General features: G+C 40.9%; 1 protein-coding gene across 1 annotated transcript in view; it reads right to left on the bottom strand.

Annotated features, from left to right (window-relative positions):
• CACUL1 (CDK2 associated cullin domain 1) overlaps positions 1-20146 on the bottom strand; it is a 63384-nt gene extending 43238 nt beyond the window's left edge. Inside the window, exons 1-3 of the mRNA XM_081074794.1 lie at positions 19483-20146; positions 1052-1178; positions 56-158 (exon numbers count right to left, since the gene is read on the bottom strand). Of these exons, the coding sequence (XP_080930920.1) occupies positions 56-158; positions 1052-1178; positions 19483-19849 (597 nt within the window). The 5' untranslated portion in view covers positions 19850-20146. The remainder of the gene's footprint in view (positions 1-55; positions 159-1051; positions 1179-19482) is intronic.
• Between the last annotated feature and the right edge of the window lie 3645 nt (positions 20147-23791).

The raw sequence follows: 23791 nt of genomic DNA, 5'->3' as shown, positions 1-23791 counted from the left end.
TCCAACCAGTCAGAAAATGCCAAGGAAGCAAAAATCAATACAGTCAGTTCTTTACCTGCAGCTCCTTTGAGACTCTCTCTAAGTGATTAGTAATCTTTTTAATCAGATCACTATACATCTGTTCCGAGTGCTGCTGGCATACACATTTATACACACAACTGTGGGGAAGAAGGAAAAAACAGGAAAACCAAGTTAATGATAAAGCACTTAATTCAACCTAAAGTTAAAACATACTTTGGATATACAACCACTGGTCAAATAATTAATTCAGGCCTAAAATTAGTGACCAGTCACAACTTTTAAATAAAAATCTACCCTGCCCCAATCAGTGTTCAGATGGAAGAGGTACTACCACTAGCTACAAATAATCTTTTTGAGTACTCTCGTATACATTTTATCAGTACTGAGTAATCCAATGTTCGGTGATAATCTGACTATGACAACTACTTACAAACCAGCTTCTCTCCCATTTTCATGAATGTCAAAACCAGGAAGAGAGAGCGATCATGAGCAGAAAGTTTCTAACTCACAAAAACATTTGCAACGTAACTACTTTGTGCATCGCTTGTGTGGAACGACACATTTATCACTCCCACCTCTTGTGACTAAGCTGATATCATATCCCACTCCCGTTTCTCACTAATTTGCTGCTTCCACTTACCAGGAGCTGGGAAACAAAACAACCAGAGTTAGACGTGGGTGTCAATGAACATCAAAGATTAAGCTAGGGTCTCCCTATCAAACTAAAAATATGTATTTTTACCTTTTTTGCTGACCTCCATAGTTTCTGCATTATGAATATACGTATATGGCAGGAGTAACAGGCTGAAGTGGGAAGAAGTCTAATTGAGTGAGGTTAACTCTATCTTGATTTGAAAACCAATTCTGAAGCAAAAACATAAATTAAACCTCCAGTCCACAAGTGTGTCATATATAATTCACAGTCTTGTCTTATGTATTATATACTATGTGCATAGATACTGTCATAATTCAAGCTGCCATGAACCTCAACATACCGGCTCCAACCCACGTAAATTAAGTCTGGACTTACCTGTATATCTGTTCATAGGATATGGGGATATAGTCACCAGGACTCTGGGTTAAAAGCTGATCTATGGCACCGTCCAATTTTGGCCAGTATGTGCTCTTATAATCTTCAATAGTTATAACATTCATTACTGAAAGTAAAAAGTAAAATAAATATTACTATGTGCCAGTGTAAAGTAAACACAAACTATACCAGTGTGGCACCTTCATTCAAATTCCTTTCTAATTGCACATTGATCCTCTATCAACTAAATACAACTCAATTACTATCCCATTTCCAATTAAAAAAAAAAAAGAAACCTGGCCAGGGATTGTGATTTTAAAAGCAATTACTATGAATCTGTCCATCTTTAAAAATAAGACCGAAACAAGCAAATATCACTGGTTTCCCTTTCTGGTTTTTACAAGCTTCTGTTCTCAGTGGAGATTCTCAAACATGCACTGATCTTCAAAAACACATTGTCGATGATGTGTAAGATGGCCTATCCGTGAACCACAGTAAGGTTCTGAGAAACTATGAACCCCATCAATTGCTCTTTACAGACACCCCTGGGAAAATCTACCTAAGCCTATGATGGTAAAAATTAAAAGTCCAAATACTACAGTCCCAAAAGAGGTTGTTGGAAACCTGCAGAGATTTACGGCACCGCCAGTACCTCTAGACATCACCACACCTCTAACTGAGGCTCTCACTATCTTACACTTCGGATAAGCCCACCAGAAAAAACATCCATGACCTGGAGACTTACAGCGAAGGCTTTCCTCTTTCCTACTGGTTGGCTGATACCGTCACTATAGGTTTAATAAAGCATTTATAACAGCTCTTCCGAACAACCTGAAATCCAAGGGTGCCAGCCGTTTCACAGCAGTGAAATGAAGCTAATGTTAGAAAGGGTTACCCAAAGCACTAAGACAGACACGCGTGTCTTCTGAAGCACCACTACCTCAGGAGGTCGGAGCTAACAGCTACTACATCAGTGTTTGACTATTCTACCGGAAACTGGGGAGCAGAGCTTTAGCTTCCCCTAAAATTCATGGCTAATTGCTGGCAGAAGTACCAGGTTAAAACAAGGCCTTTACCTAGCAATTCTATCACATTACTAATTGCCAAATCTTAGTTATTCAGTTCAAGATGTTTCTTCTATCTATATACCACTTACATCATTTTGTTTAATATTTTCTTTAAGCCAATTCCCCTTTTTTTTGCTTAGATAAATTCATTTTAAAAGACAATTGAAGTGCTCGCTTCGGCAGCACATATACTAAAAGACAATTGAGGAATGAACTGTTGATTTACACAACATGGAAAAATCTTTGATGAACTGTGCTAAGTAAGAGTCAGACTGAGAAGACACATATTGTAAGACTTTCACTTATATGACACTAAGAAAATAAAGGCAAAACTATCCCGAGGAAAACAGATCAGTGGTTGCCAGGGCTGGAAGGATGTGACAATTTTTGGGGCAATGAACTGTTTAGTATGGATACACCTCCCCATGCATTCATCAAAACCAAGAACTGTGTACACCATCAAAGTAAATTTACTGTATGGAAATTTAAAGAAATCAACCAGGATGTAGTGGTAAAGACAGAATACAAATTGATTAATCTGCTTTACAAAAGAATCAAGTAACCCGCACTAAAGGGAATGGGAAAGAAAGGAATGTTTTGACCACGTCTAAGGCTAGAAACAAAGAGAACTGTTCATGGGCAAGCTCACGTGTATGTGCACAGAAGGTAGAGAGAGGCCAAATCATGTAGAGCCTTATGGGCCACGTAAAGACTCTGGGGACCTCTGGAGGGTTTGGGGCCAAGAAGAGACCTGATGTGACTTAGGTTTTCTATGGATCACTCCAGGGGCTGTTTTAGGAAAACATGAAGTTTGGGGGCTGGGAGGTGGTAAGGGTTGGAACAGATGGTGGCAATGAGGGCGATGAGAAGAGCCAACAAGATCTGCTGATGGTTTGGTGGGAGATGTGCGGAAGGATCACAGAGGACTCCAATCTCCTGGGCCTGCGCACCAAAGGATGGGCTGCTGTTTACTGAGACGACGGGGATGTAGAAGCTTAGCCCGTCTGGGAGCATGGCAGGAACTGTCGGTGTCCCACCCATTTCCGCTGTCCACAAAGGCCATGTCGACACCTACCATTATTTGCCTCCGTGCCCTCTGGCTGCCCTGGTGGCTCTGCCCGAAGGAAAGGTAAACTGGAAGTTCTGGAGGAGCCGCCTTCACGTAATGACTAATGAGAAGTCAGCGCAAGGACCCCAGCTTGTGCTGTACGCTCAGAGAGGCAGATGTGCTGCTCCCACTCCCAGAGTTCCCCTCGTGCAGGAGGCCCCACGTGCCCACTGCGGTGACTTCTTTACTGGCTTCCTCACCTTCTCTGTCTCATGTCTCCACTCCCTGACAGGTGCTTCCTAGAAGCATCCCCTCGCACTTAAAACTAATTGCACTTAAAAAAAAAATCTATCAAAAATAGCAAAGCAATGTCATGTGCCATTAAACAGAAGAGAATGCAGTAGTAAATACAATGTTATTAAATTCCATCTAGCCCCTACTGACTGCGAAAGGTTCTGAGATTGAAGCGTGTTTTCCCAGTGAAAAAGGGAGAATGGCAGATGTTGGGAAGTATTACACTACCGTGTTTCCCCGAAAATAAGACCTAGTCGGACCATCAGCTCTAATGCATCTGTTGGAGCAAAAATTAACCTAAGACCCAGTCTTATTTTACTATAAGACCGGACATAATATAATATAATGTAAAGTAATATAATGTAACACCGGGTCTTATGTTAATTTTTGCTCCAAAAGACGCATTAGAGTTGATTGTCCAGCTGGGTCTTATTTTCGGGGAAACAGAATAGCTCAAAACACTACCTTTCTGCTTTCAGAGGATTGAAAGAAGATTGGAAATTTTAAAAAAATAAAATAACACCTAAAAAAGAAATCCCTTTCCCACTGTGATTCCAGCTTATTGAATCCCCGACCAGTGTTGTCATCTTCACCTGCTCTACACCAGACTGAGTCTTAAAGAAAGTGACATGCTCAGAAAGAAAACTTCAAGTCCCAGAAAGCCAGGAATTAACATACCAATCCCACGGGCTCTTCTGCTTAGTTCTAGAAACGACATTTATGACTGCAGTGGGGAACACTTCTCAAGCACAGGCTTCACATCTGAGCAGGTCACCAAGTCAAAGATAAAAAGGAGGGAAAAGAACGGGAAACGTAAAGTCCTGCAGCCAGAAGCGCAGCATGAAGTCCCCCCACAGAAACAGTGACTGCCGAAGCTCGCACGTGTCTTTCATAAGGCACTTTTTAAAAAACTAGTCGCTTTTAAATAGCTTTGAAAAGAACCTTTAACACCAGATGATAAAGGTTTGAGCCAGAATAGAGAATCTTAAAGCCTGTTTCCACATCCAAAAAAAGCTCTATTCCCACTCTATATTTCCATACGTATATATATGTATATATACGTGTGTGTATCTATCTATCTATCTATCTATCTAGCTATCTATCTATCTATCTATATAACATACAACTATTTCCACATCTATTTTCCTTGAAATATAAATAAACAGGAAGCCAATTCAGTTGACCTTACATACTAGCGGTTATGGACTGAATCTTTGCGTCCTCTCAAAATTCATATGTTGAAAGCCTAACCCCCAATGTGAAGGTATTAAGAGGTGGGGTCTTTGGGGGTGATTAGGGCATTGGGGGGAGCCTTCATGAATGGAATTAGTGCCCCACCCAGAGAGCTTCTTCTCCCCTTCTGCCACCTGAAGACCCAGCAAGAAGAGGGCCTTCCATGAACCAGACTCTGAATCTGCCAGCACCTTGATCTTGGACTTCCCAGCCTCCAGAGCTCTAATAAAGAAGCTACCCACTGTATGGTATCCTGTTGGTGCAGCCCGAATGGACTAAGATACTAGCTAACATAATTTTCTTCTCAGGAGATCCACCAATCTTCACCACACTAGCAAAAGAATAGCAGAACAGATAAGCACCTGCAGTTAGAGGTTGTTTAAAGAATGAGTACCAGTTGGTATATACTCTTAGCCAAAGATTAGGAAGGCTTTCACACAAGTCTGCAGTCAATACTTAAAATTACAACCCAGGAACCTTTACAATACTTGTTATTTCCTTGCTAATCTCAACACCATCCCTGATTTTTAAAAAACACAAAATATATTAGCTGTTTGGTTTATTTAACAATTGACACATACAGCCTCAAAGTGTGTGTTTGTGTGTGTGTGTGTGTGTACTTTAAAACTTGAACTTTAAAACTAGATCCTCCTGTTAGAGAAATGAATCAGTTGCTTTCAATTTTGCCCACAGAAAAGTTCAGAATCACCAAAAATGCAAAGCACGGAACCTACACAAAAATGAAATTGCCATTAGATTACTAAAGTTTACCTAGATTTTCCAGCATGTAAATAATACACTACTTTTTAAACCATTTAAAGAAGGCATTATAAACTCCAATGCCTACAAGCTCCAGGCCAGTAACATAAATGAGTAAGCAGGGCTGGTGTAAGAAAAAGAGCAGTGAACACTTCAGTGAGCTGTAGAACACGTACCCCTCTAGAGACATTCAAGTTCAAAAACTTTTATAACCCTTTTGTGAGCCTCAAAACATCATGCCACAAGGCTTAAACCTAGAACCCCATGTTTATACAATAACAAGCATGCAGCCCAAATCCTACTGAGAAAGTAATTTAACTGACTTTTACTAAAATAAAGTGAAATAAAGTTCTAAAATACATGGAATGGCTGGTATGTAATGTTCAGGAAATATTATCAGGTTGTTAATAACTAAGAAACTTTTAGAAATATATAATTAATCCCAACGAGGAATAAATATAGTCAAATCTTATACTTCCTTATCCAAGTAACTTATGTGAACTTGACACATTTATTATCACTCTCCCTCAATGTAGACATCAATCCCAGGGAGGACGAATTCACCGCTGGAGCCCCAACTCCAAACAGTGCCAAGCACGCGGCAGATATTCAACGACATGTGTGAAGCAAGCTAATTTAATGAAAATCAAAATAAATGTTTGCTATAAAAACAGTCCACGGCATACTACTTAATAGTTGTTTTGAAATTAAAGCTTAAATCATATTTGATTTCACACAGTCTGAAGCAAATCAGGAAAGCCCTACTCGATCACCTTGTTGAGGTTCTTTTTTGTTGTTGTTATTTGTTTGTAAGGGGAGAACATATTCAGAAATGATAGCACACATTAACTCATTCTTGGTCTACTGCAAAGACTGGTCATTACCTTACATCAGTGGTTCTCACAGTGTGATACCCAGAGCAGCAGCCCAGCATCTCCTAGAAACATCCGTCCTGCTCAAGTCTGAGAACCACTGCCCAATGCTACTGCTTCAGCAGCTCAGGACAACCAGGGGTCACAGGTGTTCCTCCGTTCTCGAGTGCTAGCACATGGTTTGTTTGTGCTGAATAACTTGACATGGAAAGTCAAATAAAAGTGTAAATGTAGCAAAGAAAAAATTTTACGGGCAGCTAGGAACCGTTTTCATGTCAAAGACTAACTATTAAAGTTCTTCTCTTCCAAAACCCTTCTCCCCACCAAAAGGGCTACCTTCCTTTAGAATTGATTCCTTAAGAATATAGTAATGGCAATTATGAAATAAGTGATTAAGCCAACCTTCACAGTCTCAATTATGTCTCAAATATAATGACTTTTTAGATTATAATTAACTACCACTAGATAAATCTGACCAATGGAGTATGAGAAAAAAGCTCGGGGGTTTTCTATTTAACTGGCTAGCGTATATAATCTCAGAGAAAAATGATGACTTCTTTTTGTCACAAAAAATTACGACCTCTTGTTGCCACACTGTTATCTATCTTAACAATCTAATAAATCTGTGTGATGCATAACATTACCACCTGCTCCATTCAGCATAAGCAGATGACTGCAGTCTTTCAAGTAATGGACAGGGAAGCTGAAGACCAAGAACAGCCAACAGAAAGGGAATTTCAAAAAGCCTGCCTTTGGGAATCAAGAAAAGGAACAGAGTGCAAGAGGAGGACGAGAATCAGAACAAGGCAGTGTAATATAATAAATAAATGGGGTTTTAACTTTATTTTAAAAAAAGAAAATCTCAGTTATTTATTTCTCTCAAAAGGAAGATAACTTGATACTGGCAAAGGAGACAGTAATAATTACTTGCTCCTAAGAGAACTGCCCAGTTTTTTTAAAAAAGAAAAAGAAAACAAAAAAGTCAGTTCCCAAATACCTTAAATATCCTTTTCTTTATTAGGAGAAAAAGAAACTTGCACCACATGGTCAGGTATATTTTAATCTGCCAACAGAAGAGGGTAGCGAATGTTAGGTCCTAAAGAAGCCTACTTATTTCTAAAAGGTGGGACAAAACCTTTTTAAAAGTTGCACTCTTTTAGTTGTCTCTTTGTATAGGGAGTGTCTAAGTTTTAGGATTTGTGGTTTGTATAATTCAATTGAAACAGTACAGGCAACATAAAACATCTAGTGTGATCAGTGAGAAGTCATTCTTCGTAATGTTACATCTGTGTACACATGAAGTGACATTAATGTAAATAACTAGATAACACTGAGGTGTTATTTTTATTGTATGCAAGTCCTCATCAACACATTCTTTAAGCTTCCCACCCCATTCCATTCTAACCCCACCCCCCAAAGAAAACATTTTGGTCCAGATAAGGCTGGTAACATACTAACTATGTAACTTGTAACTATGTAACTATGTAACTTCCTTTTTTGCCTTGCTTCAAATAACATGTTTCTTTCCCCAAACACTGAAAAGCTTGTATAGAAAAATGCATCCCATTTCGAATCCACACATTTCTCAGGGTGAGGAAATGTAATAGAATAGTAGAAACTTCCTTCATCATTACTGTATTAAAAAACTGAAAACTAGATGCAGTGGCCTACTGGCAACACTGAAATCTACATTCCTTTAGAATAGTTACTGCACAACGTTAATCTACAATTAATTACGTCACACTTGAGCCTGTGACAGTTTCTAAAATTAACATGTTATGATAGTGCACACATGCAAAGGTCAATGGCTACCAAGACACCCATTATGGCTCCAACTCCAGCTTATCGAAGATTTCACAATATTCAAATAGAAAATATCTGCTCGACTGAGATTATGTTAGGTATAAACCATGCTAACTACAGGTCTGCCATAGTTTCAAAATTCTGTGATTTCCTGCGCGATTTAAACAAGCTAATCTTTCCATGGCACTAAGACCAGGAAAGTTTAACTGTGAAGTGTGCGGAGGTGGAAACACCCTTCCGTGTGCTAATCTTGCCCCGCTGGACCCTGAGAAGTTCAGGACTTGAGGACAGGATAGTTGTGCAGGTTAGAGGCCGAGAGGTGGGCGGTGACGACTGGTTGCAAGTCTGTAGACTAAATAGTAGAAAAGTTTTATTCTGCACAGAAACGGAAAAGGTTTAGGACTCCAAGATACAGATACGTAGGAGTGAGTGAGTGAGTGAAGCACAGGGCTGGCGGATTTTAAGTAAAAGCCTACAGTCATCTTCAGAAATGCTCAAACATGTAACCTTGCCCCTCTTCCATTCTAGAATGCATCAGCCAGGAGAAATGCACTCTACTTCCTGCTCCACCTACCCACCCCCATCATTCTCCCAGAACGGAGGATCCTTCCCTTGGGAAACAGAGCAGTCCCAGAGAAAAGACCTTCACACACTAATATCTGGCAGCTCATCAACAAAATAGCAGCTCCGCATCCAATTAGCCTGAAGAGAAGCCCAACACTTACTTGGAAAGGCCCCCTGCAAGCTCTGAACTACCAATTAGCCATTTTCACTTTTAAATATGAATAGAAACCTAAGGATCACCAAGATTTGCAAAGTCTCAGGCATGAGAGATTAAAACAAAAACTGAAAAGATAAAAACAAAGGTAATTAAGATAATAAAAGAGAACTTAAAATTACTATCCTCAGAGAGGTAAGATAAAAATTAAAAACACTGTTATGAAAAAGAAGCAATCCAAATGCTCTTAAAGTTAAAAGTTAGCCATTGTTAAAAATGCAACAGAAAGGGGGGAAAAATCAAGGAACTCTCCCAGAACAAAGCAAAAACCAGTTAACAGACTTAGAGAATCAAAATCAGAAAGTCAACATTTGACTACCAATAATTCCAGAGAAAAGGGAAAACAGAGACTATGTAAAGGGAGAAAAATTAATCTAAGAAAATATCTAAGATAGGTTCTCAAGGGGAAAAAGGTCATATACAAAAGAATAAGAATTAAAATGGAACCTGAATTCTCCATTCTAATGCTATAAGCTTAAAGTCAATGAAGCAACGCTTTAAAAATTTCAAGGAAGAAAATTTTTCAGTTAAGAATTCTATACCCAAACTGTCAATCAAGTGTGAAAGCAGCATTTTTGATATGGAAGACCTAAAACTATTATGCACACACATACACATTTTCTCAGGAGGCTACCAGAAGATGTTTCCTCTCTCTCTCTCCTCTCTCTCTCTCTCTCTCTCTCTCTCTCTCTCTCTCTCTCTCTCTCTCTCTCACACACTCACACACACACACACACACACACACACACACACACGCGGAATACACCAATAAAAAGAAAGACATCAAGTAACTACCTGGAAGTCCCTGAGTGGCAACTGTGCAGTGGCCCTAAGGACTAAACAGGATCAGAAGACTAACAGCTTCACAAGCAGATAAAAAGAAAGTATCAATCGAGCGTTTCAAAACCCACCACTGACAGGTATATGGCGAATCTGCTGAAGCGGTTGAAAAGTTTTTAAGTTCAACAAAACTTATCAAGTATAAACAAGGCAACTAATAACAAGGTTCTTTCTATGTGAAAGAAAATGTAACCTGAGTACACTCCTAGCCCTTGAGTGAATATTTACTTAGTCATAATGTAAATATGATTTATTGATTGAACTAAAAACTGTGGTATCAAGAGAACTGAAGGCGTAAGGTATGTAGAGCTGTAAGGGAACGAAATCCTCACCTTCACGGAAGTCAATAGCTAACATAAAAGTGATAAATTAAGCAATAATAAAATTACACATTCAAATGTGTGGATAAACATCAGAAGAAACAGCTAAATGAATGAAAAGTGATTGACTCTGGCTGGGTAACAGGTCCAGAGATGGGAAGAGGTGGAGGAGAAAAACGCTGATCTTTAGTTTTTTATTTACAATGCGGTATTTTAATAAAAGCAAAGTTTTGTTTTAAGGCCAAAGAGTTTGGTGAGTCTTATATCCTCAAAAATGGAAAAATAAATCTAGAGAAATTAACTTTTTGTCTCCGTATTTCCCAGATTCTAAGGCACAGGAATGAGAAAGCTCAGAGTTGACCGACTGCCTACTGGACCTCTCTCCCTGGACGGTCCTTAGATGCCTTAAAGAGACAGATAAACACACACCTACCTATACCCCTCCCGCGTCCAGGGCAAAGGCAGTGCCAGCTCCACTCATCCAAATCAGCGATCGTGACTCTTCATCCTCCCTCCTTCACCCCCAAATTGTGTTTACTCTAGTCCCCAAATATTCCTAAAATCTGAAACAACCTCTCTCCCAATGCTGTATTTGTTCAAGCCTTCATCTCTTGTCTAGACTATTATAATGACAGCACCCTAACTAGGCTGCAGGCCTCCATTCCCTCTCCTTCCTAAACTAACTAACACACTAAGACAAATTTTACCCAGCTGACTGCCTTACTACCCTCTGGTGGCTCCTATTCCTATAGAAGAAAACCCTGCCTGTTAACACGGCATGCTTGCCCTGGACTCTCTACATCTTTCTATCTATCCGCGTTTAATTGTGCCTCTCCACGTATGCCTTACACCCTATGTACCAAAAAAACTTCAACTCTGGGTCCTTAGCACAGGCTTACCCTTCTGCAAGGAAGTCTCTTAGAGTCCTCCTCAATTCCCTTGACAAACTTCTATTCATTTTCATAAACGTTCCCTTCCCTCTATGCACCATATATATATAACTTTATTTACCATTTAATCATAATTATCTGTCCATAATCTCCTACACTGAACTGTGTCTTGTTCATCACCAGAGGCTAAACTATGACATACAGAAGACAACAAATAACTATTTGACATACAGAAGACAACAAATAACTATGGCATACAGAAGACAACAAATAACTATTTGTTGAATAAAATACCATTCAGATGTCTAGTCAGCACACCGGCAACAACAAATTACAGATCTCTGCAACTCTATCTATAGAGGTTAATAGCCAAATGTCCACAACAGTAGGAGAAAAATGAAAGGCCAGTTTGCCCTGCCAAGACATTTTACAAAAGGGTATCAACAATCATTTTTATATAACATGTAACGATTTACAATATGATTACGTATGGTCTACATCTTAGAGTTACAGTTTAAAGAGGAAGTAGGAGGCATTGATTTTCTTCAGAGACCTGGGACTGGGCCTTACATAAGCACTGCAATGGCTTTCTCAGACAGCTTCCTCGACGCCACTTTGTGCAATACTACATGTCAAAAATGGCAAGACAAGATCCCCGGCAGGACTCCAGAATTTAGCCGATCGACCAAGATCATAGTGATGCTTGCTGCAGCACAACTCCACTAACCTGCAAAGCAAGAGGATACCAAACAATCACCACAGACGCGGAAACGGTGCACATTGTAAGACCTGAATACAGTAACTGATTACTTCTCAAACGATCAACCCATCTGAAAACTGGCAGACAGGACCTGATGAAGTAAAGGGTAATCTTATTTAGGATTAATAAAATCAGTTAATAATTTCATTCAATTCAAAAGTCAAATTTTAACATAATTTTGAACCACTAATTTAAAAAACAGAATGAATTCAGTGAGTTCAATGTAAAATACTGTGAAGCTTTTGTTCATCTGGAGAGAGGAACTTCTTGGTGAACTGGAGGAACAATTCTCGTGAGATCAGGGCCCAGTATCATCAATCAATCAATGCAGATCCCTTCCCCTCCTCCATTCACTGCCTTTTATCCTCACACCCTAGTTCCACCTGCGCACCCCCCCCCCCACCACATTCAGACAGGAAACCATTCTATTCTGTTTAACATATTTGGAATAAGAGCACATGTGACATATGCTGCGTCTGAGCAGAAGCTGTAAAAGCCGCTGTGTTTCTATCCCCTCTTCTCTTTGCCTCTGCCAAGAATGACAGGAGCTAGAAAAGAGCTTCTCTTCAGAATGAGATGACATGTGAAGAGCCACAGCCAACTGTCAGCCACTAACATAACATGAGGAAGAAATGAACCTTTGTTGTACTGTAGGCTCTTGAAATTTGGAGGTTATTATAGAAAACTGACTAACGTACAATGGAAACTTACGCTAAATAATTACACTTCCCAAATTAGATTCTGCCAATGAGATACATTTGAGTGAGATTTGGAAGGCCACAGTAAGGTCAAGAATCTATTATTGCAGCTGGTGGTTCAGGCAAGGTTAGAGATGTGAGAGTTTGTGGCAGCCAAACTCCAAGTTCCAGTGTCCAGTCACCAATTTCAGGGGTGAAGGAGGCAGCTGGGAGGCAGGAGTGGTGGTGGCAGCCGCCTGCCCCGTGGAATGCAGTTTTAGTGGAGCGGCCTCACTGACTTCTACACCTCTAACCTTTCCAGCAATTTCTAACACACCTAATACCCAGTATTAAATCTCTTCTTGCTTTGATATCTAGAGTGGTTTCATGCACTGAACTGTGACTGATAAAGTATATGGTCCCAGAGCAGTTACAGGACACAGACTCTCAAAAGCCAAGAAGCTGGTTTTGGTTTTCCAATCCAGCTGAGTTTAAAGGCAATGATACACTGCCACCATTACATAACATAATACTAATAGTACACAGAACAAAGCAACAAAGAGTTATTTAAATTATCACCTGTAGGTACCTGGAATAAAGTTTCTTCTTGAAGAAAACAACCTGACAAACTGCTTTGACAGTTATGATGGAAATAAGAAATACAGGGACTGCGGAGTGGGCTGACTCTCACAGGTGAAAGCTTTAAGAAGATGTTTAGCTCAACGAACACAGGACCAAAGAGCACCCATGACCACCATACAATAATCGCTTAACTCTCACAGGCACGGGGTGGAAAAAGCCAATCGCACATATATAAAGGAAATGCAAAATAAAACTACAATGAGATACCACTATTCACCCTCTAGAAAGACTGCAATTAGAAAGACTGATTATACCCAGAAGGGAAGGCTAGCCAGTAAAAGTATCAGTAAATATGTGGCGCGACCAGAACTCGCATACATTGCTCGTGGGAAGGTACAATGGTATAACCACTTCGGAAGAGGTTAGCAGTTTTCTCTAAAGTGAAACACATAATAGATAAATTTGACCAAGCAATTCCACTTGTAGGTATGATATGAAAACCTATGTCCACACAAAAGCTTCTATATGCTTGTTCTTAGCAGCTTTATTATTATAACAATAACCCAAACTGGAGACAACCCAAACGATGACCAATAAGATGAATACATAAACAATCTGTGGTATATAGCCCCCCCAAATAATACTCAGCCATAAAAAGTAATAACTGAAACATGCAAGAACAAGGATGAATCTCAAAAAGAAAGGGGAGTGGGGGCTGGGGGGAACGGTAAAGGAAAGAAGCCAAGCATGAAATAATACAGATTGTATGATTCAATTCGTCTGAAAACCTTGTGACAGAAATCAGTGGATGCCTGGGGCTAGGGGCAGGGCTGCTGACAGCACAGCAGCCTGTGACGTATTCTAGTAACGGGTATGTTCTACCTCTTGATAGCTGTCGTGGTTACTATTGGAAAGACCATCCTCCTTGGGCCTCTTACCCTCCATCCTACATGTCTTGAGTGTGCCAAGACTGCAAGATGCAGATCAATGGCTCTTCAAACTGGGCCACGCCACAGCTGGTAACCTTAAAAGGCGAGATAATGTCTCCCCCCGGAAAAAGGTCTGCTCACTGCTTTCTACAAAAGCAGTGGATTCCTCAAAGTTTAACATTCCTCAGCTGCAACACAGCCCACTGAAGGAGCATCCATCTTGGCTGTACTGTCACCCCTGGCAGCCTTAGGGGGAAGGTGAACCTATGCAAATAGGCTGATTCTCATGCTATTTGCTGTGCCATGAATAATATATTTCTTTCTCTGACCTTGGGATCTCCCAGCTTCTGCTAGGATCCAGTAACAAAAGTTATGGGCTAGCTTTTAGTAGCTTGCCCAAATCCCAGACCAAACAGTTACATAGGTCAAAATTCATCAAATTACATGCCTAAAATAGGGACACTTTATTGAATACAAATGGAAAAAAGGTGTACAAGAAAACAGACAAGGCGGAAGAAGATGAGGGGAAAGAGAATGAGGAAGAAGAGGGAGAAGGTCAGGACACCACAAATTCCTTAGCAGAGAAATGAAACCAGACTTACGACGGCAGGATTGTTAGAGTGTTTTTATCATATCCAACCCACTCACACAAAGTTGTCTTCTAAGAAGGCCCTTCACCAAGGAATTGAGAAACATATTGGTAAAGGATGTACTGATAGCTTGGAAAAAGCTGTGGTGGCTATCCTTTGTAGTTCTGGGCTAAAGATGTGCAATACTGCCATGAAAGGGGGCTCCCTGATTTCAATGGGATAATGGGATTCCCAGAGCGATCAAGGATAAGTAGAAACATTTAATCCTCAGATATAAAATGGGCATGATTATAACTGGCAGCAGGGCCAGACTGGTGAACAGAATGGTTTGGCTCATTGGTGGCTAACCATGGTATCCTTAGGAAAAACAGATGGGCACTACACACAAGTATAATGGGAAGAAAAAAACTCTACGTATATTTACCAGAGACCACAATGGAGAGCTATGGCACCTCACTTAATGCCCAGACTGAGCATGATTAAGACACAGAGCCCCTGGAATAAAGGAGAGGATGGGTTCCACTAAGGAAAGACCCTATAAAACTGCATCAAGAACACAGTCTTTCTCCTGGCATTTTCCAATAGAATACACAGCTATTTACCAAGAAGACAGTACATTTGGGAAACAGATTCACTCGCATTTTTCAGGAGTTACTCACCCCTGGCTCTAAGCTGATAACAACCCTTAAGAGACCAGAACGTCATCGTGGTAAACCAGTTGGATCAGCTGTGGATGTCACACTGATAAATGGTGTTTTGGCCTCAATCCATCTCATAATGGGCCCCGTAGATCCGGGGACCCATCCTGTATTTCCCAGTTCTTGAATGCAGTCAATGGCTCCCTGAAGCATGGAGTAAGGGTATTCAGTGTAGAAAAGGCCAGGTAAAACCCTCCTAGGCATGCCCCTTCCTGCCAAAGTAACAAACCCAAAGCACATCCCTGAGGAAACCACAAAGGAACAACCTCAAGGCTTGAGAGACACAGGGATGGTGATTGCTATGGCATTCCGATTTTACCAGCCTGCGTGCTGCGATTTTACCAGTGCACAGGAGAGAGGTCTTGGAGAATGCAGATTATAGTCAATCAAATCAAGTGGCGACTACAAGTATAGCTGCTGTTCCAGACTGCGATTTTACCAGTGCACAGGAGAGAGGTCTTGGAGAATGCAGATTATAGTCAATCAAATCAAGTGGCGACTACAAGTATAGCTGCTGTTCCAGACATGGTCTCTTTACAGGGACAAATAAATCAACACCGTCTCTAGCACCTAGTAGGTATCCATTAAGCTAACAAGTGCTTTTTACGATCTCTTCCAAAAACAGACCCCCCAGAAGCTGTTTTCATTGAACAGTCCAGAGCACACTTTTACCATCATAGCACAGGGTTACACCAACACTCCAGCTGCCTTTCATTATCTAGTCCACAGAGACCTGGGGCATCTCGACACCTTGCAGGTCCACTATTAGTCCCACCAGCAAATCCTCTATCCCCTGTCCCCACCCACACTTGGTACTGTCTATTAATAGCGTTTTCATTTTTGCCAACCTAATAAGTGGGAAAAGACGTGGCATTACTGTTTTAATTTGCATGTCTCTGATTGTTTACTAATTGCAAACATCTCTTTCTAAGCTTGTTAGGATTTCCTATGCTGTAATCTACTTATTAATATCCTTTGCCTATTTTTCTACGAGTCGCTGCCCTCTTTTTACGGAGGTGTAGTCTCGTCTAGATATGAATCCCCTGTTAATTTTAGGCACTGCAAATATGTTCCCTCATTCTTTCATCTGTCTTTTGCTAAATGAAAATCCTTAATTTTTATATAATCAAAGTCACTAAGTTTTCACTCTTGTAAATTTTTGAAGCTTTAAGAAGTCAGTCCTTCCCTATCCCAAAGGAAAGACCTTCAGCACTATTTTCTGTTAATTTTATCCTTTTTCCTTTCACATTCAGGTCTTTCATTTATCCAAAGTCCATCCTGTAAACGGTGTTAGGTTTGTTTGTTCTTCGTATAGTCTCTCCCTGACAACATGACTCCTTTTCCCAGTGATTATGCCACCTTTACCTTAAGTTCTGAACACATATAGGTAAGTCTCCACTCTTTAATTTGTTCCCCGGACCTATTTTTTGTTCTTGCACTTATACTAGTTTTTACTGCTACAGCCTTGAAATACTATCTTAACTTCTGATAAGGCAAGCCCCGTTAAAGCAAATCTTTAAGACTGATTTAGCTATTCACAAACTTTATCCTGCCTGCCATATAAGTTTTAGATTTAGGTGACTGTGTTTGTCAGACAAACCAATTGGAATTTTGATGGCATTTTAATTAAATTTATACATTAAAATGGAAAAAATTGACATTCTTATAGGTAATCTTACCCCAAGAGCATGAAAAGTTTTTCCATTTATTTAGATCCTCTTCTAGTTTCTTATTAAAGTTTTAAAGTTTTCTCAAGTTTTATGTGTTCTTGGGTTAATTCCTAACACTCTAATTTTGTTACTATTATTTTATATAAATATTCACCTTTGATTACCTTTACCAGTTCATTATTGCTAGTGTAGTAAAGGCTATTAATTTTTCTAGGTTGATTTTAATCCAGTAACCCTGCTAAACTTTTACTAGTTCTAACAGTTTCTCTCGATTCTAATGTTTCTTCTAGGTGATATGATCTGCAAAAGAGTTTTATTGTTTCCTTCCCGATCCTTATATTTCTTATTTCTTCCCTTTACAGTATTATCCAGGACCTTTCTTAACCTGTTAAACTGTTAAGTGACTTGGGGGGGTGGGGTGGGAGGGCATCCTTATCTGGTCACTGACCTTAAAGTGATTGTATCTAAAATGTCTCCATTAAGTATTATTTATGGTAGGTTTTTGGCAATGACCTTTATATGAGTTATCCTGTAGTCTGAGTTTGCTAAGAGTTTTTATCGTATATAGGTGGTGCTGGGTTTTAGTGAATAATTTTATGGTATCAAGATAATCATTTTTCTCCTTTAGCCTATTAATGAGATAAATTACATTAATAGATAAAAGTTAAACTATGCTTACTTTCTTAAATTCTGTGGATCATAATTCTTTTAACATATTTTTGGATGTGATGAGCTAGCATATTGTGTAGGGTTTTCCTATCTTTGTAAGTGAAACAGAGCTATAATTTTCTCATATCCTTATCTAGTTACAGAATCAAGATTCCACGAACCTCATAAAATGAGCTTGGCATCTTTCTTTTTTTTCCTATTTCTCAGAACAACTTGTAAAAAGAAATTAAGTGTTATTTAAAAGTTTGATGCAACTCACTTACAAGACTGTCTGGGTCCATAGTTTTTGAAAGGGGAGGTCTTTACCATTTCAGTTTATTAAACATTTATTAGTTCAAGCTGTCTATTTCTTCTGACACTAATTTTCACAGTTTATAGTTTTCTAAGAATTTATATATTCCATCTAGGCTTTCAAATTTATTAACCTATAGCAAGTCAGAAAACTTTTTTTTTTTAATCTCATGCTTGTAGTTATTTCCCATTTTTCACTTATTTTATTTGCATCTTTTTGCCCTTGATCAATCTTATCAGAGGTCTGTCTAGCCTACTCATCTTCGAAGAACAATCTTTTGGTTTGGCAAATCTTTTCCGAATTTCACCAACTTCTGCTCTTTATGCTATTTTTCAAACTCTTCAAATGAATTCTGTTTAAGCACTAAAGCAAGATTCCTTCAGCATTTAGATAAGCCACCCTGCCACTCTGTCCAAGGTCTGGTTTCACCACATAGATTTCAACACACACACTATACAAATAAATATCATTCTTATGTATGCATAACGCAGAAAAAAATCAAACACAATTCTTACCACGCATACCTACACACATATGAATGTCTTCGATTAAAGCAGCATCATGAAGGCAAGTGAGGTTATGTGCTGTTCCCACCCACACACACACAAAAAAATGTGTAAGGCTGTGATTATGTATCTGAATCAAGGCAAACATTTCTCTGCAACGCTAACTAGATAACTACTGATACAGTTCGATAAAATTGTAACTAGATAAAATTAGTAACTAGAAATGGAATCTCCAGTTGCTTTCAGACGCCATCCCAAACTTGCAGTTATTAACAAGAGAGAAAAATCTGGCTGTCACCGCCAATTTTCACCACTACTCCCCCCCCCCCCAAAAAAAAACCCACTCAAAGCAAAAGCCCTTTTTTCCCCCTAGCTTTGTAAGCATACTTTCTAGTTGGGGGGCAGTCTCGGATTACAAAACAGATTTTGGTCTCAAATTTTTCTGCCTGCCACTGAGTGTTAGGGGCAGCTCACTAACACAAAGTTCAACAACTCAACAGAATTATGGATTTGGTCACATGCTGAATAGATTATTCTGATGAGTGTAGGCTTAAAAAAAAAAAAAAAAGTATACGTTATTAGCTTCCAAACGGATGTCGCAGCTCTGACTGCATGAATTTACTTAAGAGGCAACTCATGCATCTGCCCGTCGGGACGCAGAAGGTGTACACGGGAGAAGAGAAAGAACGAGGCAGAGAGATAGGTCGACGTGGTAATTCCGGACTCGTTTAACGCCCACTGGCTAAAAGCCCAAGATCAGAAGTGGCCAGATTTCTTTTCTCTCTCCGGCTGCAAGAAAGACCGAAGGCCTCGCTCCCTATTCAAAGTCCGGCTGCCTTATTTTCCCCCTCACGTTTGCGGCTGCAACTTTTAAGGGGGTGCCGTTGAAGAGAAGCGCTTCCTAACGTTGAGTGGCAGCCAGCTCTGCTGAGGCTCGCGTTCGCGGAGACCTCGGGGCCGTGCGCGCAGCAGGCGGCTTCTCCAGGCCAGGTAACACAAGACGCGGCCGCAGACACCCGGCGGGGGGAGGGCTGCGGGGGGGGAGGGGAGCTCCGGGCCGACACAAAGGACGCGGGGCTGCTCCGAAAGGGGCGCATTCGGCGTCCGGGCGGGGAGGAGGAAAGCCAAGGCTGCTGGGGAAAGGCTGCACTCACGGAACTTGGAGGTGGACGTGTTGATGTTGATGGTGGAGCTGGGGGTGGGGGCGGGGGCCGCCTTGGCCACGGCGGCGGCCGCGTCGCAGCTCTTCAACATCATGATCACCCCATTGGCCTCCGGCGGGGGCGACGGCCCCATCGGGAGCCCCTCCTTGTGGCCTTTCCTGTCCAGCGACACCGCGGGCACCGCCAGCAGCTGTCCCCCCGGAGGCTCCCGGGCAGGGGCTGGGATGGACGAGGGGGGCGGTGGGGGTGGCGGGGGCTGCCGGAAGCCGTCCACAGCGGCCTCCCAGTTGTTATGGTTCTGGTCATCCATCATCGCCTCGTAGCTGCCCCCCTCCTCCTCTTCCATGCTTTCCTCCATCCCGCTGGCCCCCAGCACCCGCCCGCCTCACAGGCACCTGCCGCCCGTCTCAACCCCGGCCCAGGGGGCACCGCAGCCTCCTCGAGTTCACATCGCCGGGGGCCGGAACGGGCTCGGCGGAGAGGGCAGCTGTGCGCCGGGTCTCTCACTCTCCGCCAGGCCGACTCTTGGAGACAGGATTGACGGCGGTGGGCGCTCCCGGGCTCTGGTCTGGGAGAGGCAACCGTAAAGCGGCAGCGCCCCTCACGACATTTTACAGCAGCTTCCAACAGGCAGTTGGATAGGGCAGCTGGGGGCGTGGCCAGCAGGGCACGTGGTGCGAGGAACAAGCTGCGAGGAAGCCGCAGCGAAAAGGGGCGGGAGCTGTGAGTCCCTCCCACGCAATAGGGAAGAGAGGCAACGGGTCGGGTGGAGCATTCCTCGGCCCCGCCCCCGGCCCGGCCTCACGTGATAAGGGAGTTTGGCTGCGCACGCGCGTTTTCAGTCGGTTGCCTGGACGACGGGGAGCCTTGCCGGCTCCTTGAAGACCTCAAATCCTGGCCGCCGGTAGTTGTGACACCAACCGCGCTTTCGGTAGTGCTTTTTTTTTTTACGCTCATCCTGTTTACCCGGCTTTCGCACCGCCGAGGGCCTCGCAGCCCGGCCTTTGCTTAAGGAGGGAGCTAGGGGTCCACAACAGGCCCCCGGTCGCACTTTATAAACGTGTGGGACCGCCTTGCGCGGCCATTGATGGGACTGCTCAGTGGGCCTCAGCCACACCTCCCGCACCCTCTAAACCGGGAATAGAAACCGAAACATAGCAGGGCGGCTAAAAAAATTCATGCATTTGAAGTATTCATGTATTTTTTTAAGTTCCTTAGCTCCATACACTGAAGCCATAAATTTTGCCATTTGGAAATAAGGTCTTTGCAGATGTAATTAAATTAAAGATCTTGAGATCATCCTGGATTATCCAGGTGGACCATAAATCCAATGACAAATATACTCAGAAAGGCAGAGGGAGATCCGAGGCAGAAGAGGAGACACAGAAGAGGACACAATGTAGCCACAGAGGCAGAGATTGAAGGAATGCAGCCGCACTCCCACCCAAATGCCCATAGCCTTAAAAGCTGAAAGAGACAAAGAATGGATTCTACCCTAGAGACTTCAAAGAGAACACAACCCTGCTGATGCCTTGATTTCAGACTTCTAGCTTCCAGAATTATCAGAGAATATATTTCTGTTGTTTAAAGCCACCTTTTTATGGTAATTTGTTACAGCAGCCACAGAAAACTAATACATCAAGGGGACCAAAAAAATCTTTAAGGGACTAGATTTGAATAACAATTACCAAGCCTGATTTGATGAATACATGTAGGACATTACACTCAATAAATGCAGAATATACATTCCTTTCAAGAGTATGTGAAATGTTTACAAAACTGAACGTACTGGGTCATAAAGCAAGTCCCTCTACACGTCTAAGGATTGTTATCATAGTAACTACATTCTCTATTACGTAGTTAAGTTAGAAATCAGCAACCAAAAGACAGCTCATAAACCCCCATATTTCTACTCTTCCAATCAACTCGGGTCAGAAAATCACAATGGAAATTAGAAAACCTTTAGAATTTGAGGGATTAGTACTCATAATAATATAACTTCCATCCTAGTAAGGCCCTCCTCCAGGGGCTTTTACCCAGCATACTGGTGAATACTGAACCCACACATTCATTTTTTGCTATAATTGGTTAAACACACCATTATGGTGTTGGGGTTCAGAATGAGTCATCCCAAGATGTGCCTTTGTGGTATGTAGATTATTCTGAGCTAAAGGCAACTGAAATTCTGCAGGCTCAAGAGAAACTTCTGCCCCCATTAACATAGAAGAATTTAAATTAGGGGCCTTGCCCATAAGAGTAATCAGAAATAACTTTTTATGATCTATCTATAGGGTAGGGAAAATTATTAATTATTAACAACATCTGCTTTTATCATCCTGTACATGACCTTCCTCCCCTCTGAAGCCCCAAGGCATCTTACGTCATCCTTAGCTCAGAATGCCATATACTTTGTTTTAACTTTCTGTTCCTAAACCTCTCATGTATGTGGGGTCTCTGACTCTCTTATGCATATGTATGTAATTAAATTTGTTTATTTTCTCTTATTAATCTGTCTCATGTCTATTTAATTATTAGACCAGCTGAAAGAATATTGAAAAGTACAGGAGTTTCTTCCTCCCCTACAATGGAAAATCTAATGATGATCTGGCCAAAGCAGTCACTCACAGGGGGCAACTTGCCATAAATAAGAAGAAAAACGACCTATTAAAGGGAAACCAAATGGACATATTATTAACTAGTTGATTTTATGGACATTATAAGACTTTATTATATTACACTTAAAAACATAATATATTTTAATAGTTATTACTTAAAAATCTTCAATGATTTGTTCTGCTGTGTGGAGATAGGAAATAACATTACCAGCAATCATTGACTCAATGTCACTGGACAGTTATAACACAGGTTATTAATTACTACAACCTTCCATAGTCACAAATATTAAGCTGTTTTGTTTGTTTGTTTGTTTTCTGTTTCCCACTTGGCTATGAGTTTCACTAAAGCAGATAAGTAGATATGTAAAATATATATGTAAGTTTGTATATGTAAAGACTAATACAAAACATGCATAGCAGGTTATCTAGGGATAATGGGATTCTGTGTGATTTTAATGGTTCTTCTTGGTATCTTTCAGTGTTTTCTAAGTTCTCCACAACGAGAATGTATTATTAGTTTTATAATCAGAAAAAAATTCCAAACCTTAAAATTTAAAAGAATATACCCAAACAATAACATTATAGAAGTATCAATCGGGATTTTATATATTAAAATGTTTGTTTTGGCTTCCAGAAACAGCAATCTTTAGTAAAAATTACTTTGAGATCAAGGCTATTCACTGGCTAACAGACTAATAAGGTCTAAGACGGGCAAAACTAAGGTGTAGTTCTGTCAAGGCTCCAGCTCTGTTGTCTGCCATGTTATTTGTCCTGATCTCCTGTTTTGCAGACATTATCCTCAGGCTGCTGGCAAAATGGCTGCCACACCCAGGCGTCATATACATAGAGAACAATGTCTAGAGGAAGAGGGCCCCTGACTTCTGGTAGCTCTCTATGATGAGCTAGCAAATTCTTAACCAAAAGTTCTTAGAAAACTTCCTCTCACTGTCTCATTGGCCCATTCCTGAACCAGTCCACATCGCATTTAGACCTATGTTCCAGAGCAATTTACTGGAAAGGGTTCGGATTTAATCCTAGAAAATAAGGTCCACCCCTGGAATTCAGAATGGGATCAGCTTCTCCCTAAGTACATTGGCTGAGAAGGGAACAAAAACTGGGGTCAAGTTGGGAAGTTTAAATGGGTGTTAAGGTAGGCAACAATGCCTATTATAGGCGCAACTACCTAATCCTTTGGAGCCTACCGTGTTTCCCCGAAAATAAGACCTAACCAGAAAATAGCCCTAGCATGATCTTTCAGGATTACATCCCCTGAACATAAGCCCTAATGCGTCTTTTGGAGCAAAAATTAATATAAGACCCGGTCTTATTTTTGGGGAAATAGTGTCTTCATCCCAACCTCTCCATCAATACCTCCCTGACCAACATACCTATGCAACATTGTGTGTTGTACTGGTTAGAATCAAGAAAGCATAACTTGTGTTTATCGAATTACAAAACACATGAAGCTAATTGTATAAAATAGTTAAAATTTGGGGTGGCGATGTAGATGCAGAGACTTTGTCACTACGAATTAGTCTTTGTATGGTTTTAAAGACCTTAATGTCCCTTTTTCCATGGAATATTTCATGGCAGGTGTTCAATATTTTCAAATGAACACATGCATGACTAACTTAAATCCACATTAAATCTTCTTTCATATCAACAGTCCTTTTTATTTTCATCAA

This window comes from Rhinolophus hipposideros, assembly GCF_964194185.1.
Source record: "Rhinolophus hipposideros genome assembly, chromosome: 15".
NCBI classification, from domain to species: domain Eukaryota; kingdom Metazoa; phylum Chordata; class Mammalia; order Chiroptera; family Rhinolophidae; genus Rhinolophus; species Rhinolophus hipposideros.
This window is presented reverse-complemented; position numbering and strand designations above follow the sequence as displayed.